The 25,248-nt window shown below is 43.4% G+C and overlaps 1 protein-coding gene across 1 annotated transcript in view; it reads left to right on the top strand.

Annotated features, from left to right (window-relative positions):
- Positions 1–24,618, top strand: part of TCF7L1 (transcription factor 7 like 1) — a 138,700-nt gene extending 114,082 nt beyond the window's left edge. The window contains exons 5-12 of the mRNA XM_086943451.1: positions 7,468–7,597; positions 8,208–8,310; positions 9,218–9,301; positions 10,506–10,649; positions 10,981–11,140; positions 13,868–13,975; positions 15,553–15,622; positions 22,832–24,618. Coding sequence (XP_086799577.1) covers positions 7,468–7,597; positions 8,208–8,310; positions 9,218–9,301; positions 10,506–10,649; positions 10,981–11,140; positions 13,868–13,975; positions 15,553–15,622; positions 22,832–23,283 — 1,251 coding nt within the window. The 3' untranslated portion in view covers positions 23,284–24,618. The remainder of the gene's footprint in view (positions 1–7,467; positions 7,598–8,207; positions 8,311–9,217; positions 9,302–10,505; positions 10,650–10,980; positions 11,141–13,867; positions 13,976–15,552; positions 15,623–22,831) is intronic.
- Positions 24,619–25,248: the final 630 nt, after the last annotated feature.

Raw genomic sequence — 25,248 nt, 5'->3', positions numbered from 1 at the left:
CCCGGCGCGCCAGGAGCACCCGGCTCATGCGGATGGCAGCGACGTTGGCACCGATAAACTCTGGCTGTTTGGCCAGGGGCGCCAGGGGAATGCAAAGCGTTCATCCTCCGAAGAGACAATGGTGAAGCTAATCTAGTCGCTCACGGCTGCTGAGGTCAGGGACGGGTCGTGAGAGCACAAAGGGCAATGATTAACCCCTCAGCACTCGCATGTTGACTTCATTGTGCTCCCTGCACGGTGCCTCGTGTATGTAGGCAAGGGTGCCCACTTCAGCGAGACTCAGGCCAACATCTCCCACCGAGAGGCGGGCGGGCAGGCAGGCAGGCCAGGCTCGGCCTGACGTCGGACTGACAGTCCGCCAGCCAGGTGTTGTATTCCCCCTGGGCCCTTGGTCGGCATCTGAAGGGGTCCCAGACTCTCCCATATCGCAAAGATCTTTTGGCCGTGGGCTAAATTTGCGCTCCCCCCCCCCCCCCCTTGCGCCGCAGCGGCCTGCGTTACGCCCCTGGTTTTGGCCCTACCTTCGGGTACACTGCAGAAAGTGTGCAGTGCTGCCCATGGCCTGCCGGGACACACGCCTCTGGTACAGATTTCCACGGGTATCTTGTGCCCTGCATTCCAGGACGCAGCGAGGCTGTGTGCGCCACACGCCCGGTAAAGGCGCGTCTTTGTTTGCTACACTGCCAGACAATCAGATCGCGTTGGCAGGAGCGAGTTATGGGGTGTGCTCTGCCAATATCTGTGATACCAGTTCAGGGCAGCCGAGTGCCAATGTGTGCGCTTCGTGGGCACAGGAACACAGCAACAGAAATAAAACGGATTAGAAGAAGTAATCAGTGAGCGTTTTTAATCCATTTTTTTTTTTTTACCACTAATTGATTAACAGGATTGAAAGTAGCGGTGAGTAATTGTTTACGCTCCGGAGGTGTGAATTGGGATCCTGGTAGCCCCCCTGTCTGCAGTCCTGGAGTCCCACAGACAGGGTGTGGAGTCTGTAGGTGTTCCCAGGAAGAGGTCTGTTTACAGACGTGAGCTCCACCTGATAATCCATCACCTGTGTCAATACCTAGGCCCGGGGGCTGCCCTGAGCAAGAAGCACCAGCTTCCCCTCCCCAGGAGTCCAGCACACCCTCACGCCTCCATCTGTGAGGGGCAGTGTTTGCTCCCGAGATTGTATGTTGCTGATATCCAGCTCTTCCCGCATGGCCTCGAACTATTGGGAGTTTGACTACTATTTACCGTAAAACACATTTGAATTTAAATTTTGAGAAACTGTGAAAAATTTAGGGTGAATTTGTACTTATTTATTCAGTCTAATGAGAAACCGATTAGAAACCGACATGCAAAGAGGGCATCAAAATGAGAAATATTAGCTCAAAAACTCAAAAGTACCCGTAATTAACATTAGTGAAGAGCTGCACACCTCAGTAGAAAAAATATTCCACAAAATTCCCGTTTCCCTTGTTTCAGGACTGTTTTCTGGAGCAGTAAAAGTGTAATACTCACAACAGCAAAAAAGAGCAAGTCAGTTTTAGTAGTGGAAGAGGGCAGTATAATAGTACGTACCAGGTGTACAGTACATTGTTTCGTTTTACAACTTGTACTAGAAGAAAATAAGAGAACTGTTTGTGGTGCTCATGAAATGCTCGTGAGAGTGGCTCCTTCGCCGTAGACACACAGCCGCTGACGGGTATTTATACACAATATGCATGGAGAACCGATACCCATGGTGTTTGCAGCACTGTATCCCTTTTCCCCTAACCTAATCTACCTTCTTAAATGAAGGCCACTTGTAGATACGTTCACAGTGTGCATACAGGCTCTCACTAGTCCACTCCCTACTCCCACTCAGTTTCCCTTTGCACACAATGGTCCCTGCAGGCACTTATGTTTGGCAGTAATAGAGATTCTTGTATTATGCTGGTTTTAGGGCTCCAGTAAGTCCTGTTGCACTCTCCTTAGGGATGTATGACATTACAACGCATGCTTTTACCACGCATAGCGCTTTGGGGTGCTGGATAGTGAATAGTTTAATTTACTATTCCAACTCCAGTCCCCGTGGACACTAGGGAAGGTGTTGGATAGTAAATTAAACTTATTCCCTATCCTAGAGCGCCCCCCAGCGCAATGCGTTGTAATGGTTTGCGTTGTAAAAGTTGCGTGGTAAAGGCACTGCGTGGTAAAAGTTGCCTTGTAAAGGATGTTTCCCTCTCCTTAGACAACTTACTTACCCAAGGCCGTTTCCCAAATGCTGCCGTACTTCAAATAGATAGCTGTCATTTTGCATCCCCATTTTGGAAAACGAATCTTCTGGCACTGAGCCATCCTCGGGCTTGTGGGTGGGCAGACCAGGTCTTCTCAATGCATGATGCTCCTAAAAGATCCACTCCCACACCTGTCAATCACTTGTTCCTTCTTTTGTATGGGTCGCCCAGCCCAGAATTCTGTCTTTTGTTGAGGGCTTATTGGCTCACCCATTCAGCGACTCCACTTCTGCGCACGGTCAATTTAGCTCCGAGGGATGAGGAGAGTAGGAACGTTTTCCAAGGAGGGTGGTGGTGCGAGGACCTGAACCATGGGATTTCCTCCTTTGTTGAAACTTGCTTTTAAAACATTGTTTTTCTTTCTGTATAGAGCGAGGTACACAAATATCTCCATTAGAGTTGGCTGTAACAACAGTGCGGGCTGGAAACGAGGCTGTGGCTCTGCAAAGCATTGTCCTCAAAACCTCAGCGTCTCATTCTTCCGTGTGCCTTTTCCGTAGTCCGTTTCTCTTAGTAAACAAGTCTTTGTTCATGATAAAAAAAAACCGAAAGGATCCCGCAAGGCCTAGACAAGTTAGCATCCTGTTCTTCTCCTCTGTTTCTCCGCTCTGAACTTTTTCACAACGCGTCTTTCCATAGAGTTGGTATTCAGTAAAGAAGAGTTTGACGTATGGTACAGAAGCCAATTCTTTTTGAATTCGCGTGGATAATCATTGAATTTGCGAGGGCAGTTGTTGCCTTTATAACACTTGACGTTTTCGTTTAGTACGGTGTTCAGTATTCTTATTAAACGTTTCTCAGAATTCCTGCAAGTTGTGGTCAGTTCCCCATTATGTACAGTAGAGAGATTTTCCAGGATTTCGACTATTCCTCTAGCTTTATGGTTCAGTTGGCTCTACTACAGTTGCTTTATTTCCTGGTAACTAGTGGGGGCTCACCGATATTGTGTGAACCGCCAGCCCATTTCACTTGGTGAACAGGAGCAGTCACTGATGTTTACTGGGCAGGTTTCAAACAATCGTGCATATTAGATAACAGATATAGGCTAGAAGGTCTTGAGGGTTCCTGTCTTGATGCATGCAATTCTGTGAACTGGAGCTCCACAGAGGCACCTTTGAGGGGGGTATTCTTTTTACTTATTGTTATTAATCGTCCAATAAAAGTGCTGTGCCAGACCCAGTGTCCTGCCCAGCTCTGCTACTTTAGGAACATGCTTACCTTTAAAAATGCTAATAAGCAGGAATGTCAACACCTGTACTTTAAAGGTCACGTTCCTCATGTACACTTTGTTCTGCCTACCAACCCCCTCGAGCATCAATGCAGCCCTAAACACATCCCAGATAGCACTTTTGAGCTCCTGAAAAAATGTTTATGGATACCTATGCTCTGCAGGATTTAGCTGTTCGCTCCTCGGATCTCTCATGCTCAACTCAAGGCCACAAGAATGATAGTTCTCTACTGTGGTGTTTTCTGCATGACTATGGATTTGCCGTATTTGCCACTCAATGCATCATTTGCTGCTTCATCTAAATATCTTAACAAATAAAATGTTTCTATCTCTGTCGAATTAAAAGTTACTGAAAATGTAACGTGTTCCTGTGTAGTGGAAGACCCTTCATAAAGGTTGACTGATCATCTTTCAGTGGGGTTGTTAAACTGGTACTAGTAAGGGTAAATCTTTGCCCAGGCCTTGTTAGCTTATGTAAAAAACACAAAATAATGAATCAATACTATCAGAAAATGTGCGCCTTATGCTTCATAGTTTGCCTTTTCATACGTCATCATTTAGTCAACCTTGCTACATAATTTGATCCCACCCCTGCCGCATAAGTCCAGTGGCCTAAGCTATACTCCACTCATCTCATGCTCCTGGTTTGATTCTGTCTGGTGTTTAACTGGGCACTTCTTGATTCTCAGCCCATATTAGTGGGAGCATTGATTGTCGGAGCTTTTATACCTAAAATAGCGTATTTTCCAGGTTGACTACAAATCAATGCAATTAACATTATAAAAACATTCAAAGGCTATGGAGAAATGGCTAACATGTTGTTCGGTGCGTGGAAAAGAGAATTCTGCCAGTAACCAATACAAACTTGCTGTGGGATCACAACTTGGGTGGTGTTGGGCCACGTTTATATTGGCATGGAAGCTCATCTGCACCTCGGGTATTTCACAAGCTAATGGCATCATGACCGTCAGCTTGGAATTGCTTCCTAATCTTAAGAATGTGATATAAGCAGCTTAGATGAGTCTCACAACATCTCCTGTGGTGGTGCTGCTGAATGAGTAGCTCATATGTGCAGTAACTTGTCTGCAAACAACTGTTATTGGCTGTCCTGGAGTTGTGGCCAGGAGGTGTGCTGCAGATTGTCGTCTTGACCAGCTATGTACAAGTCCAGATGAAGGGCCTTCCCTGAGATCCAGGCGATGAGTAGATTTGTGCTATGTGATAGTCTCCTAGTGGAGACCAGTCCTTGGTGCTTTAGCACAGAGGAGGCAACTGCTTCTCCACCACCTGTTGGAGACTGTGCAAACACATTTCTTTGAAAATACAACTATGCATACTCCTATGAAGAAAGCCACAGCTGTTTGGGAAGGTGACCATTTAACTTCTTGCGATAATGACATTCATGGCTTGTCAATGGAGATGCCACATCTTGGAGAGATCACCATTTCATACCTTGCATGTGGAATACTGCTACTACACTCCTTGGAGGCAAAAAGCGCATTGTCCACCATCCGAGAATACCTCATGTAGAGAAGGCAGTTCTCTCGTACCTCACTGGCAACATATGTAACACATATCTGAAAGAAAGCAGCCATTGTATAAATCCGCTGCAGAATAGAATTTCTCTCTGGTTGCAGTATACCCCTTTCTCACTGACTGAAAACACCCTATGTCCCAGAACAGGCAAAATCTGCACTTGTCTCCTGTAGGATTTCAGCTCCCATTGGAGTCTATGCCTGCAGTTAGAATACAACATTACATGTTCACTTTCGTAGGGCTCCTTAATTCACGAGGGCTATGCCAAGGCTGAATAGTGGCAGTTTAAGCAATAGATTAGGAAGGCAGACTGACCAAATACCTAGTTTGTGATGCTATTTCATCGAAACTAGAATTAAGTCCCGTTGGTTTTGCTGTTTCCCTTGTTATTACTGTATATGGTGATTGTCAGCTGGAAACCAGCAATAAGTGGTGCAGCACTCGTGGATTATAATTCATTCCACAAGTAAGAATTCGTGACGAGCTGGGGAAGGTGTGAAATTGAGTATCTTCTTTCAGAAGGACGGCTGGGCGCGAATAGTTTACTGATCTGCGTGATATAACCACAGCAGCAGGGTCGATCGGAGTTGTGGCTCCCGGAGGCAATAGTTGTGGCTTGAATTTCATTACAGACAGAACGTCCTTTGAGCACAGATTTATAATACTGAATGAAGAGCATTGTCTATTGAGTATTGTTCAATGACTTGTGTAGTGTTAATGCTGAATGGAAACCCATTCTGCTTGTGGAAGAGGACTTGTCCTCATCTTCATATGCCCGTGAGGTCTTGCAGCGTGGCAAACTGTCCTCTTGAGATTAAGAACATTTCTGTGTATAGGAGTTCATTGTTTTTAGCCGCTTTAGTCAGTATAGTATTATCGTAGTAAGAATTAAGTATGTACGTGTTAAAGGCCATCAATGTTCTACTAAAATCTATGATCATTGTTTGTAATGAGGATTGTGTACAAAATTACAGCAGGCTTTGCTCCTACAAGTATAGGCACCTGATGGCTGTGGAGAGCAATTTGAAGCGCAATAAGGGTGTCCTGATAAGGGAGGCATTTGTCAGCGAATACAAGATGATGCGATTCAGAAATGTTACCTTTTGCTTTGTTTCCTGGGTTTACTCCTGCCAACACTGAAATCTTACACCTTCTCAACTTCAGTGTATACATAGTGGCAGCAACTACATGAACTGAAGAATGTTCACAGTGGTAACAGTGTACAAGTATAGTCTGGCCACACTTACTCATACTCAGCACTGTAGTTTTTGACCTGCTTGAAAAACTTGTCTTTCACTTGGGTAGAAGCAGTTTTCAAGCAGTGAATATAGAAAAGAGGCCATGGACTGCAAGCATTATCGTCCGCTTGAAACTACCCTTTTCTCCTGTAAGAATGGTCCTTTAGGTTTCTCAATCTGAGGCTAGTGAAGCATCACGTCCATCGAGTTTGCTACAACTTGTGTGATCCTAGTTATGATCTGATCTCCAGACTTTTCCCCCAACTCTTGCTCTTCTTGCTGGTATCAGACATTTGAAATGTTCTTGCTTTTCCTTAGAAGGGCTTCCCTTCACCCACTCCCTCGACTGCCATGTATTTGAAGTCTGTAAAGGCTTTGCACTGTGTAGAAACGTACATGCTTTGGGAAGAATCCATGACCATTTTACTTGTTTTCATAATTTTTTGGGAACTTTACTTCTTGAGACTTTTGTTATCCGGAGGTCTTTCCACGTCATCCAAATGGGTAAAGCTCCTTTCCTGTAAGCCCAGAGGGGACAGCATCCCATCAAAGTACTTGTCTGTCTGTGCCAAACGCCCATCCCTACTAGTGAGATTGGATTATTGTATTCTCTGCCAGTGGATTTAAATCAGACGCACCTTATGCTGTATATTTGTTTTTTAATTAGAGAGGCCTCTGTTTTTCACTATTCCGTAAGCAAAATCAAATAATTAACCGGTCCCTTAGTGTGGGAATTTTCAATAAGCTCTTCAGTCATCACCGATCTGATTTCTGTTACTCAAGTGAATTCATCTATTGTTCTGTGTGACACAACGTAAACCATGAATAGGTATTTTTGATTGAAATGTTACTCAGTGCTCAAAATAAATACATTTGACAAATGGAGATTTTGTTAATTTTGTCGAACTTAAATTGCCCTAATATGGACCCTAAAATGTTGCTGATTGCTTTTCATTATTAGGGGGGGTGATAGGATTGATTTGTACTGTATCTTCCTGAGGAAGGTACTCTGTGCCATGGAAAGCTCTTGGCTAAAACCTAAACTACGCAATGGGTCTCACTTTACACGGTCACTAGGTTTTCTTTTTTTTTTTTAATGGTTCTATATTAGACTAATACATCCCTATGAGACTTCTGGTATGAGTAAAACATGTTCGTGCAAGTAGCATACTGAGCCGACTCTTTCTTCTATTGCTTGCAGTCCAACAAGGTTCCAGTGGTGCAACACTCCCATCACATGCACCCCCTAACTCCGCTAATCACCTACAGCAACGAACACTTTTCGCCAGGCACGCCACCTCACCTCTCGCCTGAGATAGATCCAAAAACAGGTGAGTGAGCAGCAGCCTTAAACTGAGTAAACCATTCCAATATCCACCAATGGTAGTTTGTAAACAAGATACTTCTTGGTCTTCAAACGCCATCGCTGATGCAGTACGTAAGCAAACTGGCCTGAATGGAAAATGATAGCTCACCCTAGCATGCGGTACCCAGAAACGCAGACAAGGCATGGGCATATGTCTGGCATCACTGACACTAGAGGTTTAATATATAATAAAAGTTGTGACTTGTAAACTCTAAGGAATGAGTGCAACCGTTTTCAAGTAACTTTCAAGAAGGGTGTATTTTTGTGTTTTTTATAGGACACATGTTAAGTATTACATCTATAGTGGGAAAAAAGTATCTGGAACATTTACAAACTTATATGACAACTCTTCATAGAGGGAAAGAGACGGTGTGCATTGATGCTTTAGCCTTGGATGAAGGAGGGTGGTCCACATTTTTGCAGCTTGAAAATATCTTTGATTGGGTGGTTGTCGAATGTGTAGAGTAGAATCAGGATGTGGGTTATTATAATGTCACAGATGCTACTTTACCTTATGTTTGCCAATAAAATCAGTCATTTTGATTTCATACCTCACCTTTCATTGTTTTCTCCAGGAATTCCCCGGCCACCTCACCCGTCGGAACTCTCACCATGTTATCCCTTGTCTCCAGGAGCTGTTGGCCAAATCCCTCATCCTCTAGGATGGCTGATGCCACAGTAAGGTTTTTTTTGTAGATCATTTAAATTACCTGAATCCGTATGTGTCACATTTTTCCACTTCCCCAGACTCCCTTCTGGTTTTTTTCGCACCTTTCTCTCTACAATATGCTGCTTTCTCATGTTTTGCTTCTTTCCTACATCTTCTCTCCACTCACTTGTTCCTCCTGTCTTATATGTTGTCTCTTTTATATCTCTTTTTCATTTCTTAAACTAAATGTTATAGGAAGATATTCGGAAATGGGCACTTTGCTGTCTGTCCTCGTTTATAGTATGTATTTACCTTAATAGCCCAAAACCACAAGCATTGGTGTGCTGTACATGATGGGGATTGCAGTGACAAAATAGGGGAAAGGCAGGGGAGGTGTAAGTTCAGTGGCTGGGTTTTACACCGCAAAAGGGAAATGATGCTTACAGGGGATGGCGAGTGTGAGAAGAGTGGCAGAACATCAGATAGGCGAGAGTGGGGCCAGTTTGGGGTGGTCTGTCTTCTGTGTCATTACCATTTGATGGGAGATAGACTGAAGAGATTGGTTTCCAGTTCCTTGTGGCAGTGAAGAAGGGGTAAACTCTCGAAGAATTGAAATGAAATGTGATTCAGATCCTTCTTGTTCTGTATTGTTCTGATCTGATTCCACGCTACAAGTTAAGGTTGAGAGTGTTGTGCATAATCTCAGGAAAAGGGTAGGTTTTGTGGCATTTGCTAAAGCAGGCAAGACTACGCATTCCTCGGAAGGGGCGTTGTGAGTGCGTAGTTTGTACGTCCTTTCAGAGGCGAAATGTGTTTACAACAGCAAACTTTTCCCGACCTTATTATGCTGCAATTATTAACTTGTGTAGATTTCATTTTTGTGGCATCGGGATAAAACTGAATTACTATGTTGTCTTCTTTTCTTCCTCAACTAAGGCAGGGTCAGCCGATGTATTCCATCCCTCCCGGAGGATTTCGATACCCATATCCAACTCTGGCTATGAATGCTTCTATGTCGAGGTGAGTGCGCTCTGTGTTTGATCCCATGTTCACTGGTTTCGAATCCCAGTGTGCGCAATCCATGTTTGTTCCACTTGAGGTTGATCAAATGTGTATTGTTGAGTTGGGTAACAATAAACATCTGTTAAAGGCCAAGTTATCCTCAGTTGAACATACACTTTGCAAATTTGCGCTATGTTGTGGTTCCCAACAGAATGCTGAGGCAAGGTCTCAATACTAATTCTTTATTGCAGTCCCAGCTGTTAAACTCTGCATGGAAATACCAACAGATCTTGACTGTTATCATGGAAAAGAGACATTCACACAGCAGCCGCTGCTATTACGCAGCTGGATCTCCAGCGTATTGTCTCGATGGACCACTGTTCTGACTTCAAGCACTCTATAATTCAAGGACAGGATCAGCTCCAACCATGAATCTCACACACAGCTTTTGTTGCCTTCCTGGCTTTATAGACATTATGTTGAGGTCCAAGTTCTCCATTGCTTCCGAGCATTATAATATTTTCATAAAGGCTGTGCCTTTCGTTTACTGCACAGATTCTGTCTTGTGGTCACCTTATTATGTGGATCTTTTCCTGGACTTCTTTGAGCTTTCACTCTAGCACAGCTCATGAGATCCTGTGATCAAATGACTCTAAATGGTTTTCGTTTTTGTTGCCTAGATAAATGTTACCCTGCATCACTCGTGATTAACAATTTCAGGGTAGGTGCAGGATCCTTCTTTTGTTGACTGGCATTGCCTTCATTCCTAAAGTCCACCCGCAGTCCCCTTGCAGCATACACATGATGTTCCAGTTACTGGCTGCTTTTAACATTGGGGGACTGGCATGGGCAGTCATTGTACAGAGTGAGAACCTCTGCATGTAGAGTTATACTCCGCATAGGTCCAGAAACAGATTTTCCGTTAAAAAAAAATTTTTTAGCAGGAGTGTCCAGTCAAGCCACCTGCTAGTTCCAATTTCTAGACAATGTTAACTTAGTGTGAAGGATGTTAACCTTTTCAAGACTACAATTCGGCATAAGCATGTGGTCGTAGCCCAGAGCTGAGCGGGAGTCTTTCGTGATGAAAATATATACGGTATACTGCTTTCCATTAACCGCTCCCCACTGTCCACCAAATCCCTGGAAACCAACACTGTGCTCCTTGGTTCAGTTGGCTGCTACCCGGTCCATATTAAGAGTTTTCTCTTGTTTTCTTCCATAGCTTGGTATCCAGTCGGTTTTCCCCGCATATGGTGCCCCCTCACCATCATGGCTTGCACCCATCCGGCATTCCTCACCCTGCCATTGTGTCTCCAGTCGTGAAACAAGAGCATTCACCTGGCGGTATGAGTCCTAGCATGAATTCGTAAGTAATTTCAACGTTATTACATACTTAGGCGATGGGGTGGCTTTGAGGTTTTTGTATCTACAGTTTATTCGTACAATCTACTCTTTTAGAGGTCCGATGGCCTACTTTAGAGACTTGACTTTCTCAAGTTCTTGAGGCCTATTTTGGAAGGACAAGTGAATGAAGAATGCATGTACTGTTCCAGGGTCATCTATGAAGAGTTGTTTAAATTGAGTTTTTGGCGCCGGCCTGATTGGGCTTAGTGATGTTTTCCCCATCATTTTACATGTAGCTTTGAATGATATGTGCTGGTCATTAAATACTGTTGATGATTGCTCTTTCACAACAGAAAATCCCCCATCACGGTTAAGAAGGAAGAAGAGAAGAAGCCCCACGTCAAGAAGCCTCTCAACGCATTCATGTTGTACATGAAGGAGATGAGGGCGAAGGTCGTGGCAGAGTGCACACTCAAGGAGAGTGCTGCCATCAACCAGATTCTGGGAAGGAGGGTAGGTTCCCTTTTAATTCCTCCTTGCCTTCATCTCTTGTTTTGTAAGTTTTTTATGCAATTACAAATTTGTACAATGATGGTCGTGTGCGAGATCATTTATATACCACCACACACCATGGAACTTTCCTGTAATAGGATCTAAACAGGAGTTCTCACAATACCTTTTAAATATTCATGCAAGATCTATAGTAAAAGTATGTTGCAAGTACCCGGTCTCGGTCAAAGTATGTGTGAGCTTCAGCCCAATATCAGACGGCTTGCTACTTTCACAACATGTCTTCATTCTGTAAGCAGGAGATTGGTTAAGTGAACACTTCAAAAGATTGAAATGATCTTTTCCACAGGATTTAAATTCACCAACCACAATGAAGACATACTCAAAATTACAGAAATAGTCTCAATTCATCTGAAGATGCAGGTTATCCTCTCTCAATGGACCAAGCTAAACACAGTGGACTGCAGAGAATGAACACAGACAGGACCAGAAACATTAAAACTTCCACGTTTTAAAGAGCTTTTTGAATGTAAGAAAAGTGAATATCAGTCAAAAGTTCTGAGAGCGGGAGTTCCAGTGATAAGACAACAGAATGGAAAAGGAACGACCACCCATTCTAGCAAGGCGTATGTGCCTGGAGCGTGAAAGAGCTAGATTGGCAGATCCTAAAGCCCTGAAGAGTATGGAGTATGCTCGGTAGGTGCCTTTGGTACTGCAGGACAGGCATCACTCGGTTCTCAAAAGAAATGTACCTGAGCCCATCAGAACCCAAGTCGGCTTTAAGATACTGTGCTTGGTGTGCACTGCAGCAGCATCACATTGAGAGCTGTCTTCTGTACTATAACATCACTACAGGGTGTTGCCTCAGTGCACTGACCTCAGACTAAGATCTGATCTATCTTTAGTCACGTCTCATGATCTCTCAGTAGGTGGACAATACTGTCGTAAGAGCACTCGGGGAGCTTTCCTCACTTTAGTTAAATCTTTCTTTCTAAAGTAACATCACGCCAGAGCAACTATTTCCGCTGCAACATCACAGTGGGCTCTCTTTCACATAGCACAGAGCGGTTACACAGGATGTGCCCATCCTGCGGCGACGTGCAAGTCTGTGGCGTTTCTGGTGCACAAACCTAGCCGGAAGGTAGGGGAGCGCTCTACGACTGATAGGAGAGGTTGCTGGTTTGTAGACTATTAATGCATTGTTACATCATACTGTGCCATCATACTGGGAGCCCCCTTACTTTAAGGGGATCACAGGGAGCTGAAAATACATCGCCAGCTGCCTTTAGTGGAATGACCTCATCCTGGGAGCTGCCTTTAGTGGAGTGACCTCATCCTGGGAGCTGCCTTAGTGGAGTGACCTCATCCAAGGAGCTGCCTTTAGTGGAGTGACCTCATCATGGGAGCTGCCTTTAGTGGAGTGACCTCATCCTGGGAGCTGCTTTAGTGGAGTGACCTCATCCTGGGAGCTGCTTTAGTGAAGTGACCTCATTCTGGCAGCTGCCTGTAGTGGAGTGACCTCACTCTGGGAGCTGCCTTTAGTGGAGTGACGTCACTCTGGGAGCTGCCGTTAGTGGAGTGTAGTCACTCTGGAAGCTGCCTTTAGTGGAGTGACGTCACTCTGGGAGCTGCCGTTAGTGGAGTGTAGTCACTCTGGAAGCTGCCTTTAGTGGAGTGACGTCACTCTGGAAGCTGCCTTTAGTGGAGTGACGTCACTCTGGGAGCTGCCTTTAGTGGAGTGACCTCATTCTGTGATCTGCCTTGAGTGGAGTGAATTCATTCTGTGATTTGCCTTGAGTGGAGTGGCCTCACTCTGGGAGCTGCCTTGAGTGGAGTGACCTCACTCTGGGAGCTGCCTTGAGTGGAGTGACCTCACGCAAGTTGCAACCTCTGTTTCAGAGCGTAACATCATACAAGGAGTTGTGCTTACTATAGTGACATCACTCTGGGTTGTCCCATTGCTATAATGGCATCACACTGCCCATAGGTGGCTTGACACCCTCCTTGGACCTGCCTTGCATGCAGCCTTTACTACAGTGACAACACGGGGAGAGGCCCTCATTACAGTGGCAGTGCACTGAGAGCTGCCCTTTACTGCTGCAGCATCTTTCTGAGCGCCACTGGGAGTATATGTTGATGCATAGCTCTAAAACACAATTACCGTACTAAGCTTACCTATTAAAAGTGAACCATAAAAATAACCAAAGTAAAATTTTGAAAAAAACCGAAATAACTGCTTCCTAAAAATGCAGCTGTGTGTGCAAGGCAGATTTGGAGCTTTTCTACAGGACCGAGTACCAGGGCCTAACCTCTCGCCTTGGAAACGCGCATGCGATTTTAATTACACAACTCAAAAATAGCAACTTGGGTCAATTTCGGACAAAAGGAATGCGGTAGTTATTATTTTTAATTTTTTTCACTTCCATAAATGTTTAATGACCTGCAGTTCAGGCAAACATGATGCTTGGGGGGGAAAAAGAGGCTTGAAGGGCTGAAATGCTAGGATATGTTGGTGCTACAGTCTTGAGCTGTGGTTACCTCTAGCGTCATCTGTGTAATTTTCCTTTTACAAACATAGTCCTTTGAAATGATTGCTTCTATGCCACTAGCCTCTTCAATCTGCAGACAAAAACTCTCACTGCTTTTGTTCAACTAGTTGTCTCGCACGTTCTATGCTGTGACCAAGATGCTCAAGTTTCCTCTTTTCCTGTTTCCTTTCATTGTTTGCAGTGGCATTCGTTATCCAGAGAAGAGCAAGCAAAATACTATGAACTAGCACGGAAAGAACGGCAGCTCCACTCCCAGCTCTACCCCACGTGGTCTGCGCGTGATAACTACGTAAGTCGTGTGGCGTGGGAGGGAGGAGGGGAAGAGGGGAGCTTGCAAAGGGAACTTTTGCCAAATGCCATAAATTGTGAAGATCACTCAAGTTAGACGATGAAGTGGTTGTAAGTATGGGATCACATTGTTTCAGTTCAGAGGCAGATCAGTGACGTTGGTTTTTGTAGAACTAGTTCCTTAGCCCCCCGGCCGCACACAATGGGTCGCTCCTCATCTCCAAGAAGATCATGCTAAACGGAGCTAAAAGTCCCTTCTTTCTTTCTGATGGAGCCTTGTACGAAGAGATAAATGCTGAAGCATCACTGTGCGATCTTGTTTGAGCTACCTCTAGAGAATGTTGAGGTTGTCTGAAAAGTCTGAACTATTCCTATTCTTCATTCGTCCAGGAAGATCCCGCTACTTGAACTGCTAAAAGTTTCAACAAGTTTGAGCTTCCTGAGAATCTTGGTTAGTTCAGACACTGAGGCCCTTTCTGGGACAGTTGTAGGTGATTAAATACGTTTTTTTCCCTTGGATGTTTGTGTATCCTATCTGTTTTGCCACACGTCAAAGGAAGCATAAAGGAAAGGGACGTGTGAGGCCATCTTTCAAAAGATCCACTTCCTGTCATGGGAAACTTCTAGACACAGGCAGCCTTTCTGAATGCCTCAAGTGTCTGAGGTGTAAATAGCTTGAATACGAATGTTTGGTAAGTGTTCATTCACAAGAGGTTTCTTAGCTCTGAGCGCAGATCACACCATACTCTACCCAGGAAACATGACAGTGACCAGAACAGTCGGATCTTTAATTGCTCACAAAAATAAGTAATAGTTCAATAGTATCTTGGGTTATATACAGCACTTCTCATTGAAGGTTTGCAAGCTCCATTCTCTCTAAAATAACTTGTTAATAATTTGCGGTGCAATTGTACTCCAGTGCAGAAAGAGGGAGCTTGAGATGCAAATAGTGGTCTGCAGAACTGAGAAATGGTCAACAGTTTTTGGCTTCCCGAAATGTAGGAGTAGGGAGATGAGGCAAGAAATATTCTTTTTCAGAAGTTTGGGGTCTCTAGCAGACAGTTCTGTGTTCATTGCTGTACTTAAATTAGACTCCGCAATCAACAGGGAGCCAGTGCAGGTGTCGGAACCCAGGGAGAATGAAGTTCAATTGTTGCCTCTCCAAAATGGGAAAGGTATACGGAGTGCTGAATATATTGCAGATTCCGCAATAGGCAACCCAGAAACGATTACCTGCACCTTATTCCGGGTGTCATGTAATACCAGCGCTTACATCTGAGTTCATAGCCCTGAAGACCAGGACGCAAATGTCTCAGCAACACCTAGAGGTGGAACAACTGGAGTAAATATAGCTGGATCACCCTTTCTTAAGAATGCCATCTCCCCCAAATGGGGGTATTTTCTCGTTTCCATGCTAAACCGAAGCCCAGACTATGAAGTGTAAAACATGGACAATCTTAACACTCAGTGTAGAGCATATAAATGCTTTCGCTAAGGTGACATTTTGCTGTGAATGGTTAAGCACCTTTGACCACCACCTGTGGCTCACTGTCTTTCTTTCTCCGTCGCCTTTTTCAGGGGAAGAAGAAGAAAAGGAAGAGGGAGAAACAACCACAGCACCAGCACCAGCAGATGCACGAAGCTGAGAGTAAGTATTCCCGCTTAAGACTCATGTAAGCTGTGAGAACTGCAACAGAACACCTGTTGGCACTACTGGGTACCATTATACTTGGCTGGCAAATAGTAGCACTTTAACAAAGCGATCATTCAGTGTAAGGCCTGCTTTGAGTTGTGACGTTAGGAGAACAGACATAAGGCTTGGTGTAAGGCAGGTAAGTGACCTGTGTAAACTAGTCATGTGAGTTGTTGGTGTGAAAGCATCTGGCAAGTTGCAAGGCAGACCCATTGGTTGGTACAAGATAAAGAAGGACTTCTAATCGATATTTTTAAAAAGAAAGCTGATTTCGTAAGTTTAGAAAACTTTATTAACGTAGGTTTTTCCTGAAGCATTCTAACAATGGCTTCAGTCTGTAAGAACGGGCTGATTTCCATTCTATCTTCTTTTTGTCGGAGTAGAGCCGTTCTCCTTAGTATGCCCTAGGCCACAGTTCTTTAACGTCCAAGCCCTCAAAATCAGATTTATCCCCAATCTCCTTCAGATACTCAGCACACACCTTTCTTTGAATGCATGCCATACGTTCTGGAGGCCAGTGAAAATGCAATCCCTTATTTGATTTTTTTCTTAAACCTGATAAAATATAGCAGAAAATTCTGTGCTTATCATGATCTGAAGAGACCATCATTAAACCTGGTCTTGCTTTGTAGACCAGTTTTTCTTTCATTTTTATGGTTTGTCTTTTTAAACCGCTACTTTTTTTTCTGTAAAGCCCACTATGTGAAAGTGTCTGTTTTTTATGATTTTTCTTTATTTTCCTTTTGCCATGCTGTAATTGGCCATTACTGAGGTGTAATAGGAGGAAAGCAGAGAAAAGCGGGGGTGGGGGTAGTCCGTATCGGCCACATGTTTTAAACCCTGTTAGCAGAAGCAATGCCAAGTTCATAGATACACAGTCCTTTATCTGCCTTTCTAGTCTTAAGATCATAATGCGGGACATTGAGTCCCACTTTGGACGTTAACCGTTTGACCAGAAGAAATTGCCCGAGGATACTGTTTTACTATTTGCACATGATTTTAAAACTAAATGATCTTACAAAATGGTTCTGAGAACAGTATCAGTGAGGGCCTGGACGGCAACATGGGAGACGAAGACTGTAGGATTCGCTCTAACACTTGTTTTCATCTTACATTGTCCGTCTCTAAGAGTAGTTTAATATTGGATCCCATCTTCTGATGCCCCTTATTAAGTTCATGTTAAGGTAATAAATATACCTCTCATGTACCAGTGGTGGTCTGGCTAACCATAATTAAATCTTTCCCTGCACATAACAAAAAATTGTGAGATGTGTCATCACCTCTTCACGTCCAGGTTCTAGGCTCGTGGAGATTGCTTTAAAGGTTGCCATATTTTGAAACGCGCTACCAGTGTAAGGTCACTCCCTGCAGGTCATTAAAATCTATCTGTTCTTTTAAACTATCCCCTGCATCTTCCCAACCTTGTGTTATGCTTGTCCCTACATGCTCTGCTTGATGTTTGGTGCTTGCATTGAATTTGTGTAAACACAAACGAAGCGTGTGATATGCATTCTACAAATTGTGTTAACAAAACAAATATATGATCCCCAAACTGACCATTTGGCCTGCAAGAACTTCTGGTATTTTCATTAATTGTTATCTGACCCGTATGTTTATTTCTGTCCAGGTCTTCTTTCAAAGAGCTAGGTTTTTGTTTGAGATCAAAGTAGAACCAGAACACAGTGTCTTCATTATATGCGTGTCTCCTAGGGCGGTTCAAGAACTTACGCCATTTCAGACTTGTTCTCAAGCCATAAGCCTCTAAAGTAATAAGGATTTCTCAATGCTAAAGTACGCAGTATCAATGTTGGCACCTTTGAAACATCAACATTACTGTAAAACTGGAACCTATTTGAAACACCCAGTAAGGCTCTACCCACTCCATAGATTAGTTGACTAAATAGTGTCTTCCAAATGGAATATATGAGGCAAAATTAGAAACTTAAATTAAACTGTGAATGTCTTCCTTGTCTTTATTGCATTGTTTATTCGCCTTGTACTTGCACAAGGATCCCCTAGTCCACATTCAGTGATACTGATAATAATCATTCAGTTAATTCAGTTAAATTCCTCTACTTGAACAAGCTGAAATAAGTCATAATCCTTAGGTTCTAGAAATGAGCTGATAACATCAGATGGTTGCAATTGCATGTACACACGAGGAAGCACATCATCATACTCGTATAAAGCGCTCATTTCTCATGAACAATGTTGTGAAAGAGGGAAAGAATGAAATTGGGTGTGATATGCATGGTCCTAGTCATCCCTGCCAATTGGCAATGTAATTGTCGGAGGAATGGTCGGAAGCAGAAGCGAGGAGGCCGTATGTCTTCAATATTGATTTTTATTGAAAATAAATGTCAGTTTGGAAACACACAGATAGTCGGGGTGAACAGTAAGTAGGCTGAAAGGGTTCAGAATGGTAGACGGGTAGGATGAACACAGTCTTCCCAGTGCTGGAAGGAACTTGATGGAGGCTTTTCTCTCCTACGTAGGCCAAGAAACCTATTACGGGTCTCTTAAATTCCACTGGGGTCAAGAAACCTATTACAGGTTTCTGCAGTTCCACTTGGGGTCAAGAAACCTATTATGATTTTCTGCAGTTCCACTTGGGGTCAAGAAACCTATTATGGGTTTCTGCAGTTCCACTGGGATCAATAAACCTATTACGGGTTTCTGCAGTTCCACTGGGGTCCCGGAATAGACTCAAGAAAAAAAAACAAAAGAAAGGTAGCGGCCAGTATGGGGTTCTATTACGGATGGGGATACCGTCACCAAAACCACGTGATAAAAGGAGGGATAGACGTGGGCGACGGTATTAAGAAAGAAAGCCTGGAAGTCCCGCAAGGGGAGTGCAGGAGGGTATTCGAGGGAAAGAGGCAAAACAGGAGTGGTTACCAAAACCTGTGAGTACACTAGGAGGGGGCTGAACTTTTTTAAGGTTTGTCTCTCAGGGTGCCCCTTCGTTCTTCCCAAATACCCTTGTCCCGCCCCTCCACTCGGTCCCCTGCCCCATTCACGTACCGCTATGAGCCACAACTCTCCTGAGTTGTGGCAGCTCGTACGCCCTCCGGTACCCACCACTCTTCGGTCCATGTCTCGAAGGCTTCTTCTTCGGTTTCCCCTGCTCCGGCGTTGGCGTTGCTCCTGGACAGCGTCTCCGTCTCTCGATTGTCTGGTTATGGATTCTCCTCTGCTGACGCCCCTTCCGTGGAGTTTCCTCCTTTTTTCTGCCGGTCTTGACCTTCCGTCGGCATTCCTGATTGGACCATGCAGCTTCCCTTCCCGCCTTCCAGATGGCCGATTACTTCCGGCGTTCTGCGGGAGAAGGGGAGCGGCGTCCATTAGCGGCGTCGTTCTTCCGTATGGTAAGGCCTCCATAAGGTATACTGCAGGGTTCTCATAACATTAGCGGGTTTGGCCCCGAAGACACCCTCACAGTAATGTTTTATTTAGTATGGGACTAACGCACAAGGATTAGTTTCCCTCTTTGGAACAAAGTTATGAACAGCCCATAAACAGTTTTTGACTGGACTAATTGAATAATGTCCCCCTCTCATTAAAATAAACCTTATTCATATTGTTCATTAGTACTCCTTACCTTCAGTATGAACACCATTCTCAGTATTATTTTCCCGAATCAGTTGACGGCCTTCCTACTGCCTCCCTGTACCTATTGTGGCAAGGCCATCTGCACCAAATGAACACAGCTTTGCATTTGAAGCCTGTATAGTTCACTCCGAAGTCTACTTCCCTTCCTTTATATCATACCACCTTCCCATAATCATACTACCTCCCTTCTATATTGCAACCTTATGATCATCATATTGCAAGTCCATTTTTGACAGAATCCCATTTCATTCAGTGGTATATTACACACCGACTCGTCAGTCGAGAGGTAAGCTAGGCTGCCTATTGAATGCAGAATTGTCCTGAACAAGTTGACACCAAGCTGCTGAATTTTTCCTCCATCACCACATTCACCGATCATATCAATTTCCAAACCGTCTTGTAGGATTTCATCCTTGCTTTTGCAGATCGTGCTTTTGTTCTTCTGTGATTCTGTAACAGTGCTGAATTATATCGACTGTTAAATTCATTAAGTACAACCAAGAGCCAAATATAGGATAGATGAGCTCCGATTTATATGCTCAGTAAAGTTGTTATAACTTGTCCTGTTGAGCTCCTATTGGTTACTTGGTTTTCACTGTTTGGCAATAAAGCTGTTGTTTCTGCTGTCCCTAAATGCATTGAAAAGAAAAAAACATTAATTTGAACAAGAAAAGTGATATGATTCTGCTTCCCGCATGCCATTTTATATTCTGGTGGCACCATGCCATGTTGTCCTACTGGCAGTATGCTGCTTTTTGTACTCTCATGAAGACCCTTTACACACAGTTCTGCTGTGTCTCACCCTGTTTCCCTAGGCAGCAGAACTTGTGACACTTGCGTGTGGTGTTTCTTTTATGACCACTGCATTGACCTTTAGTCTCTTTCTACGCATACTGCTTACAGGGTGTCATTCTAGAAGTGGGGGCATGTCCTCCTTAAAGGTGCCCTGTAGGCCTGAGGCCATGGTCTATGCTACCTTTAGCAGTTAATCAATATATTTAGTATAGCACAGAGCAGTGTCGAACATGATAACAGGCCCTTTTATCTCAAGGTCACAGGTTCACATCTGCCCTGCATTAGCTCATCACATTGTCACTTGGCACAGAATCTGCATCATCTGATGTGCAATTAAACCATGAGAGAAGTGGGAAAGTTTCCAGCTTGTGTCATTAGTCATGCATGATCCCAGAAATTACACTGATCTGGAGGACATGACATTTAAAAATAGACGGGGACTAGCCTTGGATACTAGGTTCAGGATGTTGCCCCATTCTCTGACTTAACATTTTCTCTTTATGACATTAGGGTTTGTCCATCACTAGAAAAGGTCTCCTTCAAAAATGTAAATCTTCTAAGACCCATATCTAAACTGGATACCATTGTCCCTGGCCTCCATCTTGAAGTGGGACTGGTAACCAAAATGCATTTTCTGTCCTAATCTGCCCCACTAGTCAAAAGTCCCCAAATGGAGCCGACGGCAGCAGTCTTATGATGAGCTCTATTGGATACTGGACTTAGCCTTGAGCTGCATTTGGTTTCTGATACTGCATTCTTTGAGATGGTAGAAGAGCTGTTCACACCTGGAGCCTTGAACCCGTTGACTCGATTCTTATGACCCTTAACTGCACTGCTGTGCCACAGGATTCACGCTCCATTTTCAATATTCAGAAATCCTTCCGCTTGATGAGTTTTGTGTCTTAGCTGCTCAGAGTCCTGCTGCAGACCCAGACAATACTTTTCCGAAGTTTCAGACAACACATTTTTGTGCACCTTTACCGAATTCCAAATGATTGCCTCAAACCCCAGGGATGAGGTTTCCTGCGGGACACGCTACCAGCAAAGAGAACTTTGAGTCATTTGTACGATAAATGATGGTTTGATTAAAATATAACATGCCACACCCACCTTCTCTTCACGCCGTTCAACCTCTAAGAGTAAAAGTATCGATAACATGCACTTTTAATAACAGAAAGGGACTACTTTCTTGGCTTGGAGTTTTCATGCACACAGTTGTAAATCTGAAGTTTGCAAGTAGAAGTTCTAGTGGGTTGGATTTTTTATAATTGGAGACTGCGCGGAAGACGCAAATCGGAAATGACTTGTGAATGTGTCACAACCAGTGTTGCGTGTCTCTGGAATTCTGCACCCATTTGGGAAAAGCACAGAGCATTGTAGTCTGGGAAGTACTTTCTAATTGATAACTGCCTCTACAATTGATGGGAGCCTGCAATCCCTAAATAACAGCCAAGCTCTAATTACCTTATTCCAGGTGGCTTGTGACGCATCTAGTGGCCTGCAACAAAATTAGGTAGCCACTCATCTGCACTAAGTTAGTACAGCTGAGTTCTGACATCATAATATCTGCTGCCAAAGCCACCAGCCAGAGTAAAATGCTGGTCATGGAGCACAATTGCTGCTTCGGTCTAAGCAAGGAAAATAGGAGCTGACTTTCCCTTTTTCCGGTATGCGTTTATTAATTTTATAAAAATAAGAGTGTTTAGCAGAAAAGAGATCTTTAAGGCAACATGTTTATTTTTCCTCACAGTCGGTCATTACAGGAAAGCTAGAATCTTTCTATGTTTCAACACATCGTTTTATTAATCAGACGTAGATGAAAATGATCCTAATATCTTATGTCAGAAATCAGTAGCTGCTTTTTGATGCGTTTAGTTTCGTTGTGCAGGTCAGCTTTTATTCTTCGTGTCGACAGTGAACATGAAAGAACAAGACACTAAGGATCTAAGCGGTTTGTAGGAAAAGTGATCATTTATTATAAGGAATAAAAAACCCTCTGCCGTACATTAACAGGATATTGCAAGTCACTTCGGAGTGTGATGTCCTTATAAAGGAACTTGCTGTCGGGCTCCTTTCTCCATATGGTCTTGGAACCCCTCGGTGGCTTACAATATCCTTATAGTCTACAGCAGGGTGCCCTTTGTCCCATATATTATTTAACCGCTTGTGTATACTGCTTTAATACCAGCAGATAAAAGTACCTGTATAATGTCCTTTAGTGACTTTATGATTTGTTTGCTTGCTTCAGAACGCAGTGCAATCACTTTATTGATGACATAAAGTCTGTATTTACTGCAGTTGCCTTGGCTGAAGTCCTAGTAAAATTGTGACTTCCCTTATTCCTCTGCATGGTTGATTGGATAATTTAACTTTTTCCTTTTACATTTTTGTTGTGGCACGGTATGTAAACATGCATACATTTATATACCAGCTCAATTTACAGCATAGCTGTACATTGTGAATTAAAAAGTGCGCTTCAGATAAACAGGCAGATTGTGCTTGCCAGTTTGAAGGGTCAGATATTCAGATTATTTAAAGTGTGTCGTTATAAGTGTTTGTACTCCCATTGTACCAGGTCTTTCGATGCCTGACACGAGTATTTTTTGACATGGTTGCTTAGTATAGATTGTTCAGTGCCCGCTATCACAGAATGAGAGTTTTGCATCCAGGCTGTATTGTACCTGTCAGGGAGTAATAGATTTTTCTACTGGGTTATGTATTTCCTAGACTAATGGCATATTGTTTTTTCTCATCTAGAATCACTTGGGTCGCAGAATAAGAAGCAGTGCATCCAGTACTTCTCGTCTGACAAATCCTGCGACAGCCCTGCCTCATCACATGGGAGCATGCTTGACTCACCTGCCACCCCCTCCACTGCTCTAGCATCGCCTGCAGCTCCAGCAGCCACCCACTCCGAACAGGCACAGCCTCTCTCCCTGACGACCAAACCGGAGGCCAGGGCACAGATGTCCCTGCACTCGGCCGCCTTCCTGTCAGCCAAGCCACCTTCGTCTTCCAGCCTAACGGGGCACTTGGGCAGTCCCATCAGTAGCCACTCGCCCCTGCTCTCCAGACCTATACCTCTAACCTCAATGCCCACCTCCATATTGACTTCATCAGCCTCCTACCAGGCTGCTCTCCATTCCCATCATGCTTTGCCAGTTCTCCAATCTCAGCCGCTTTCATTGGTTACAAAATCGTCTGACTAAAAAGAGGCGAAGGAACATTTGGGGGGAGGGATGGGGGTCACTTTTTTATACCATTGATGTGTATCGCTTCAACAATATTAGATATTAAAAAAGGAAAAAAAAAGTTTTATTGGTCAATATTTGACCACTTTTTAAACTATTTTGTAAAGTTTCTTTAGATACAGGTGGTTTACGTCTTTTAAAAGTCATTCATGTAGATCTTCTTTTCTTTCAAGTAGATAACTTTTTTCTGAAATATTTTTCATTGAACTTCAGTTGAAACTGAATTGTACATACGAAAAAGCTCAATCTTTTGTTTTTGTATTTTCACTTTTTCTCTTCCCATGGTTTGCATGTTGTTCTTTAATTTTATGACTTTTTTAAGATGGGAAAAAGCCTACAAGTATTCATGAATTCTGGAATTGATCCAGATTTTTATGGTATTTCCCCAGATATGTTTTGTCTGTTACAGTGCTATGAACATTTCAACACTTTCTTCATGTTTTTAAACAAAAAACCTCTGGACAATATTTGTTTTGTTTTTACCAAATAGAAAATATATTGATGTCATCAATACAACCTTCTTGCTTCTTTTTTGTTCTTTCCACTTGAGGGGGATATCGTCTTTCCTTTAAAAACTCCAAAATCTGTAAAGGCCAGTGGATTCCCTTCAGTTCTAACAGCCATATTTTATTTCCAGGAATATCTTCAGCAACAAAGTAGAAAGCTCAAAATGGTCTCCTGCATCCTCTATTATGGTTTACATGCTGTATTTTCAAAGATTCTGTAGCTGTTTTGGTCCACCTTCTCATTTGAACACTCCAAAGAATGATACTGTCGGGCTATCGCTAGAGATTACAGACTGCAGCAACTTCGTGCCTGGAAAATGTAGAGAAAAGCAAAAATTATTGTAGGCAAGGATTCTGAAAGCAAAGCGTGAAGGATGCAAATATGCTTAAAAATCCAGTGCAGACAGTCTGTCTTCTTGAACACTGCTGCATCCCATTGGCCTTCAAATGCCCTTGGCTCCATCATGTTCTCTCAAACCATCAAGTACTGTGCAGAAATGTAGGGCCTTGCCTTGACCTTGATCACAACTGAAGTCTCTTTTCCCACTCATGTCAGGCGGAACCTTCCTTCTACATGTTTTGATGCATTCTCCAAGTCAAATGTTTCGACATACAACAGTTGTGGAAAACTGTACAAGAAATGGTTGTGATCTCCACTTTTCGACCCCCTTGAACTGTGTCCCTACTGAAGTGGGGGAACTTGAATATTCTGTTTATTCTGGTAATGAAATGTATAGCATTATAATTTGGTTTGAACAATAAAGAAACAACAATTATGACTGAAAAAGTAAAGGACTGAGATGAAAAAAAATAAATCTTCAGATTTGTGTATTCAGGGTTCGTAGTTGGCATTGCTGGGCATGAGTCTTCTTAAAAGTGTATTGTTTAATCCGACCGCACTCTTCCGGCTTGTCCTGCGGGCGAGTTTTGCACCATGTGCAAAATCTTCAACCATTTCCGGACTCGTCAGAATTACATATTGCAATTTTAATACAGTAAAAAAGCAGCAAACGGTATGGATCTGAAGCGAGTAATATGGTGATTTAACTTGGTTTCTAGTTATCTGTCGGGGTCTCAGTCTTTTTCTGGAGACGGGGCAACTGTAAATTTCGATATTTTACATTTTATCTCTCTCTCTCTCTCTCTCTCTGTCATTAAACGAACAGAAAGTCAGCCTTGCACTTTTAAGCCTTCACAGAAATTAAGTTTGTGCACCAATTTTCATGGAAAAATGATGCCAGTATTAAATGAGCATTGGCAAAACCAATAATTCTGGCGTTGGTTGCCAGCCTTCTAGGCTTGTGAGTGCTTGTTTTGTCATGCTTTTAGCAAAACTTTGTTGAGGAAGATGCTGCACCCTCTTCAATCTAAAAACTGTCGGAAAACAGTGGCGCCAGCTAATGGCTGAAGTGGACTG

Source organism: Lissotriton vulgaris, chromosome 11 (genome assembly GCF_964263255.1).
Source record: "Lissotriton vulgaris chromosome 11, aLisVul1.2, whole genome shotgun sequence".
NCBI classification, from domain to species: Eukaryota; Metazoa; Chordata; class Amphibia; order Caudata; family Salamandridae; genus Lissotriton; species Lissotriton vulgaris.
The sequence above is the reverse complement of the archived record's forward strand: the minus strand, read 5'-3'. Positions and strand labels throughout refer to the sequence as shown.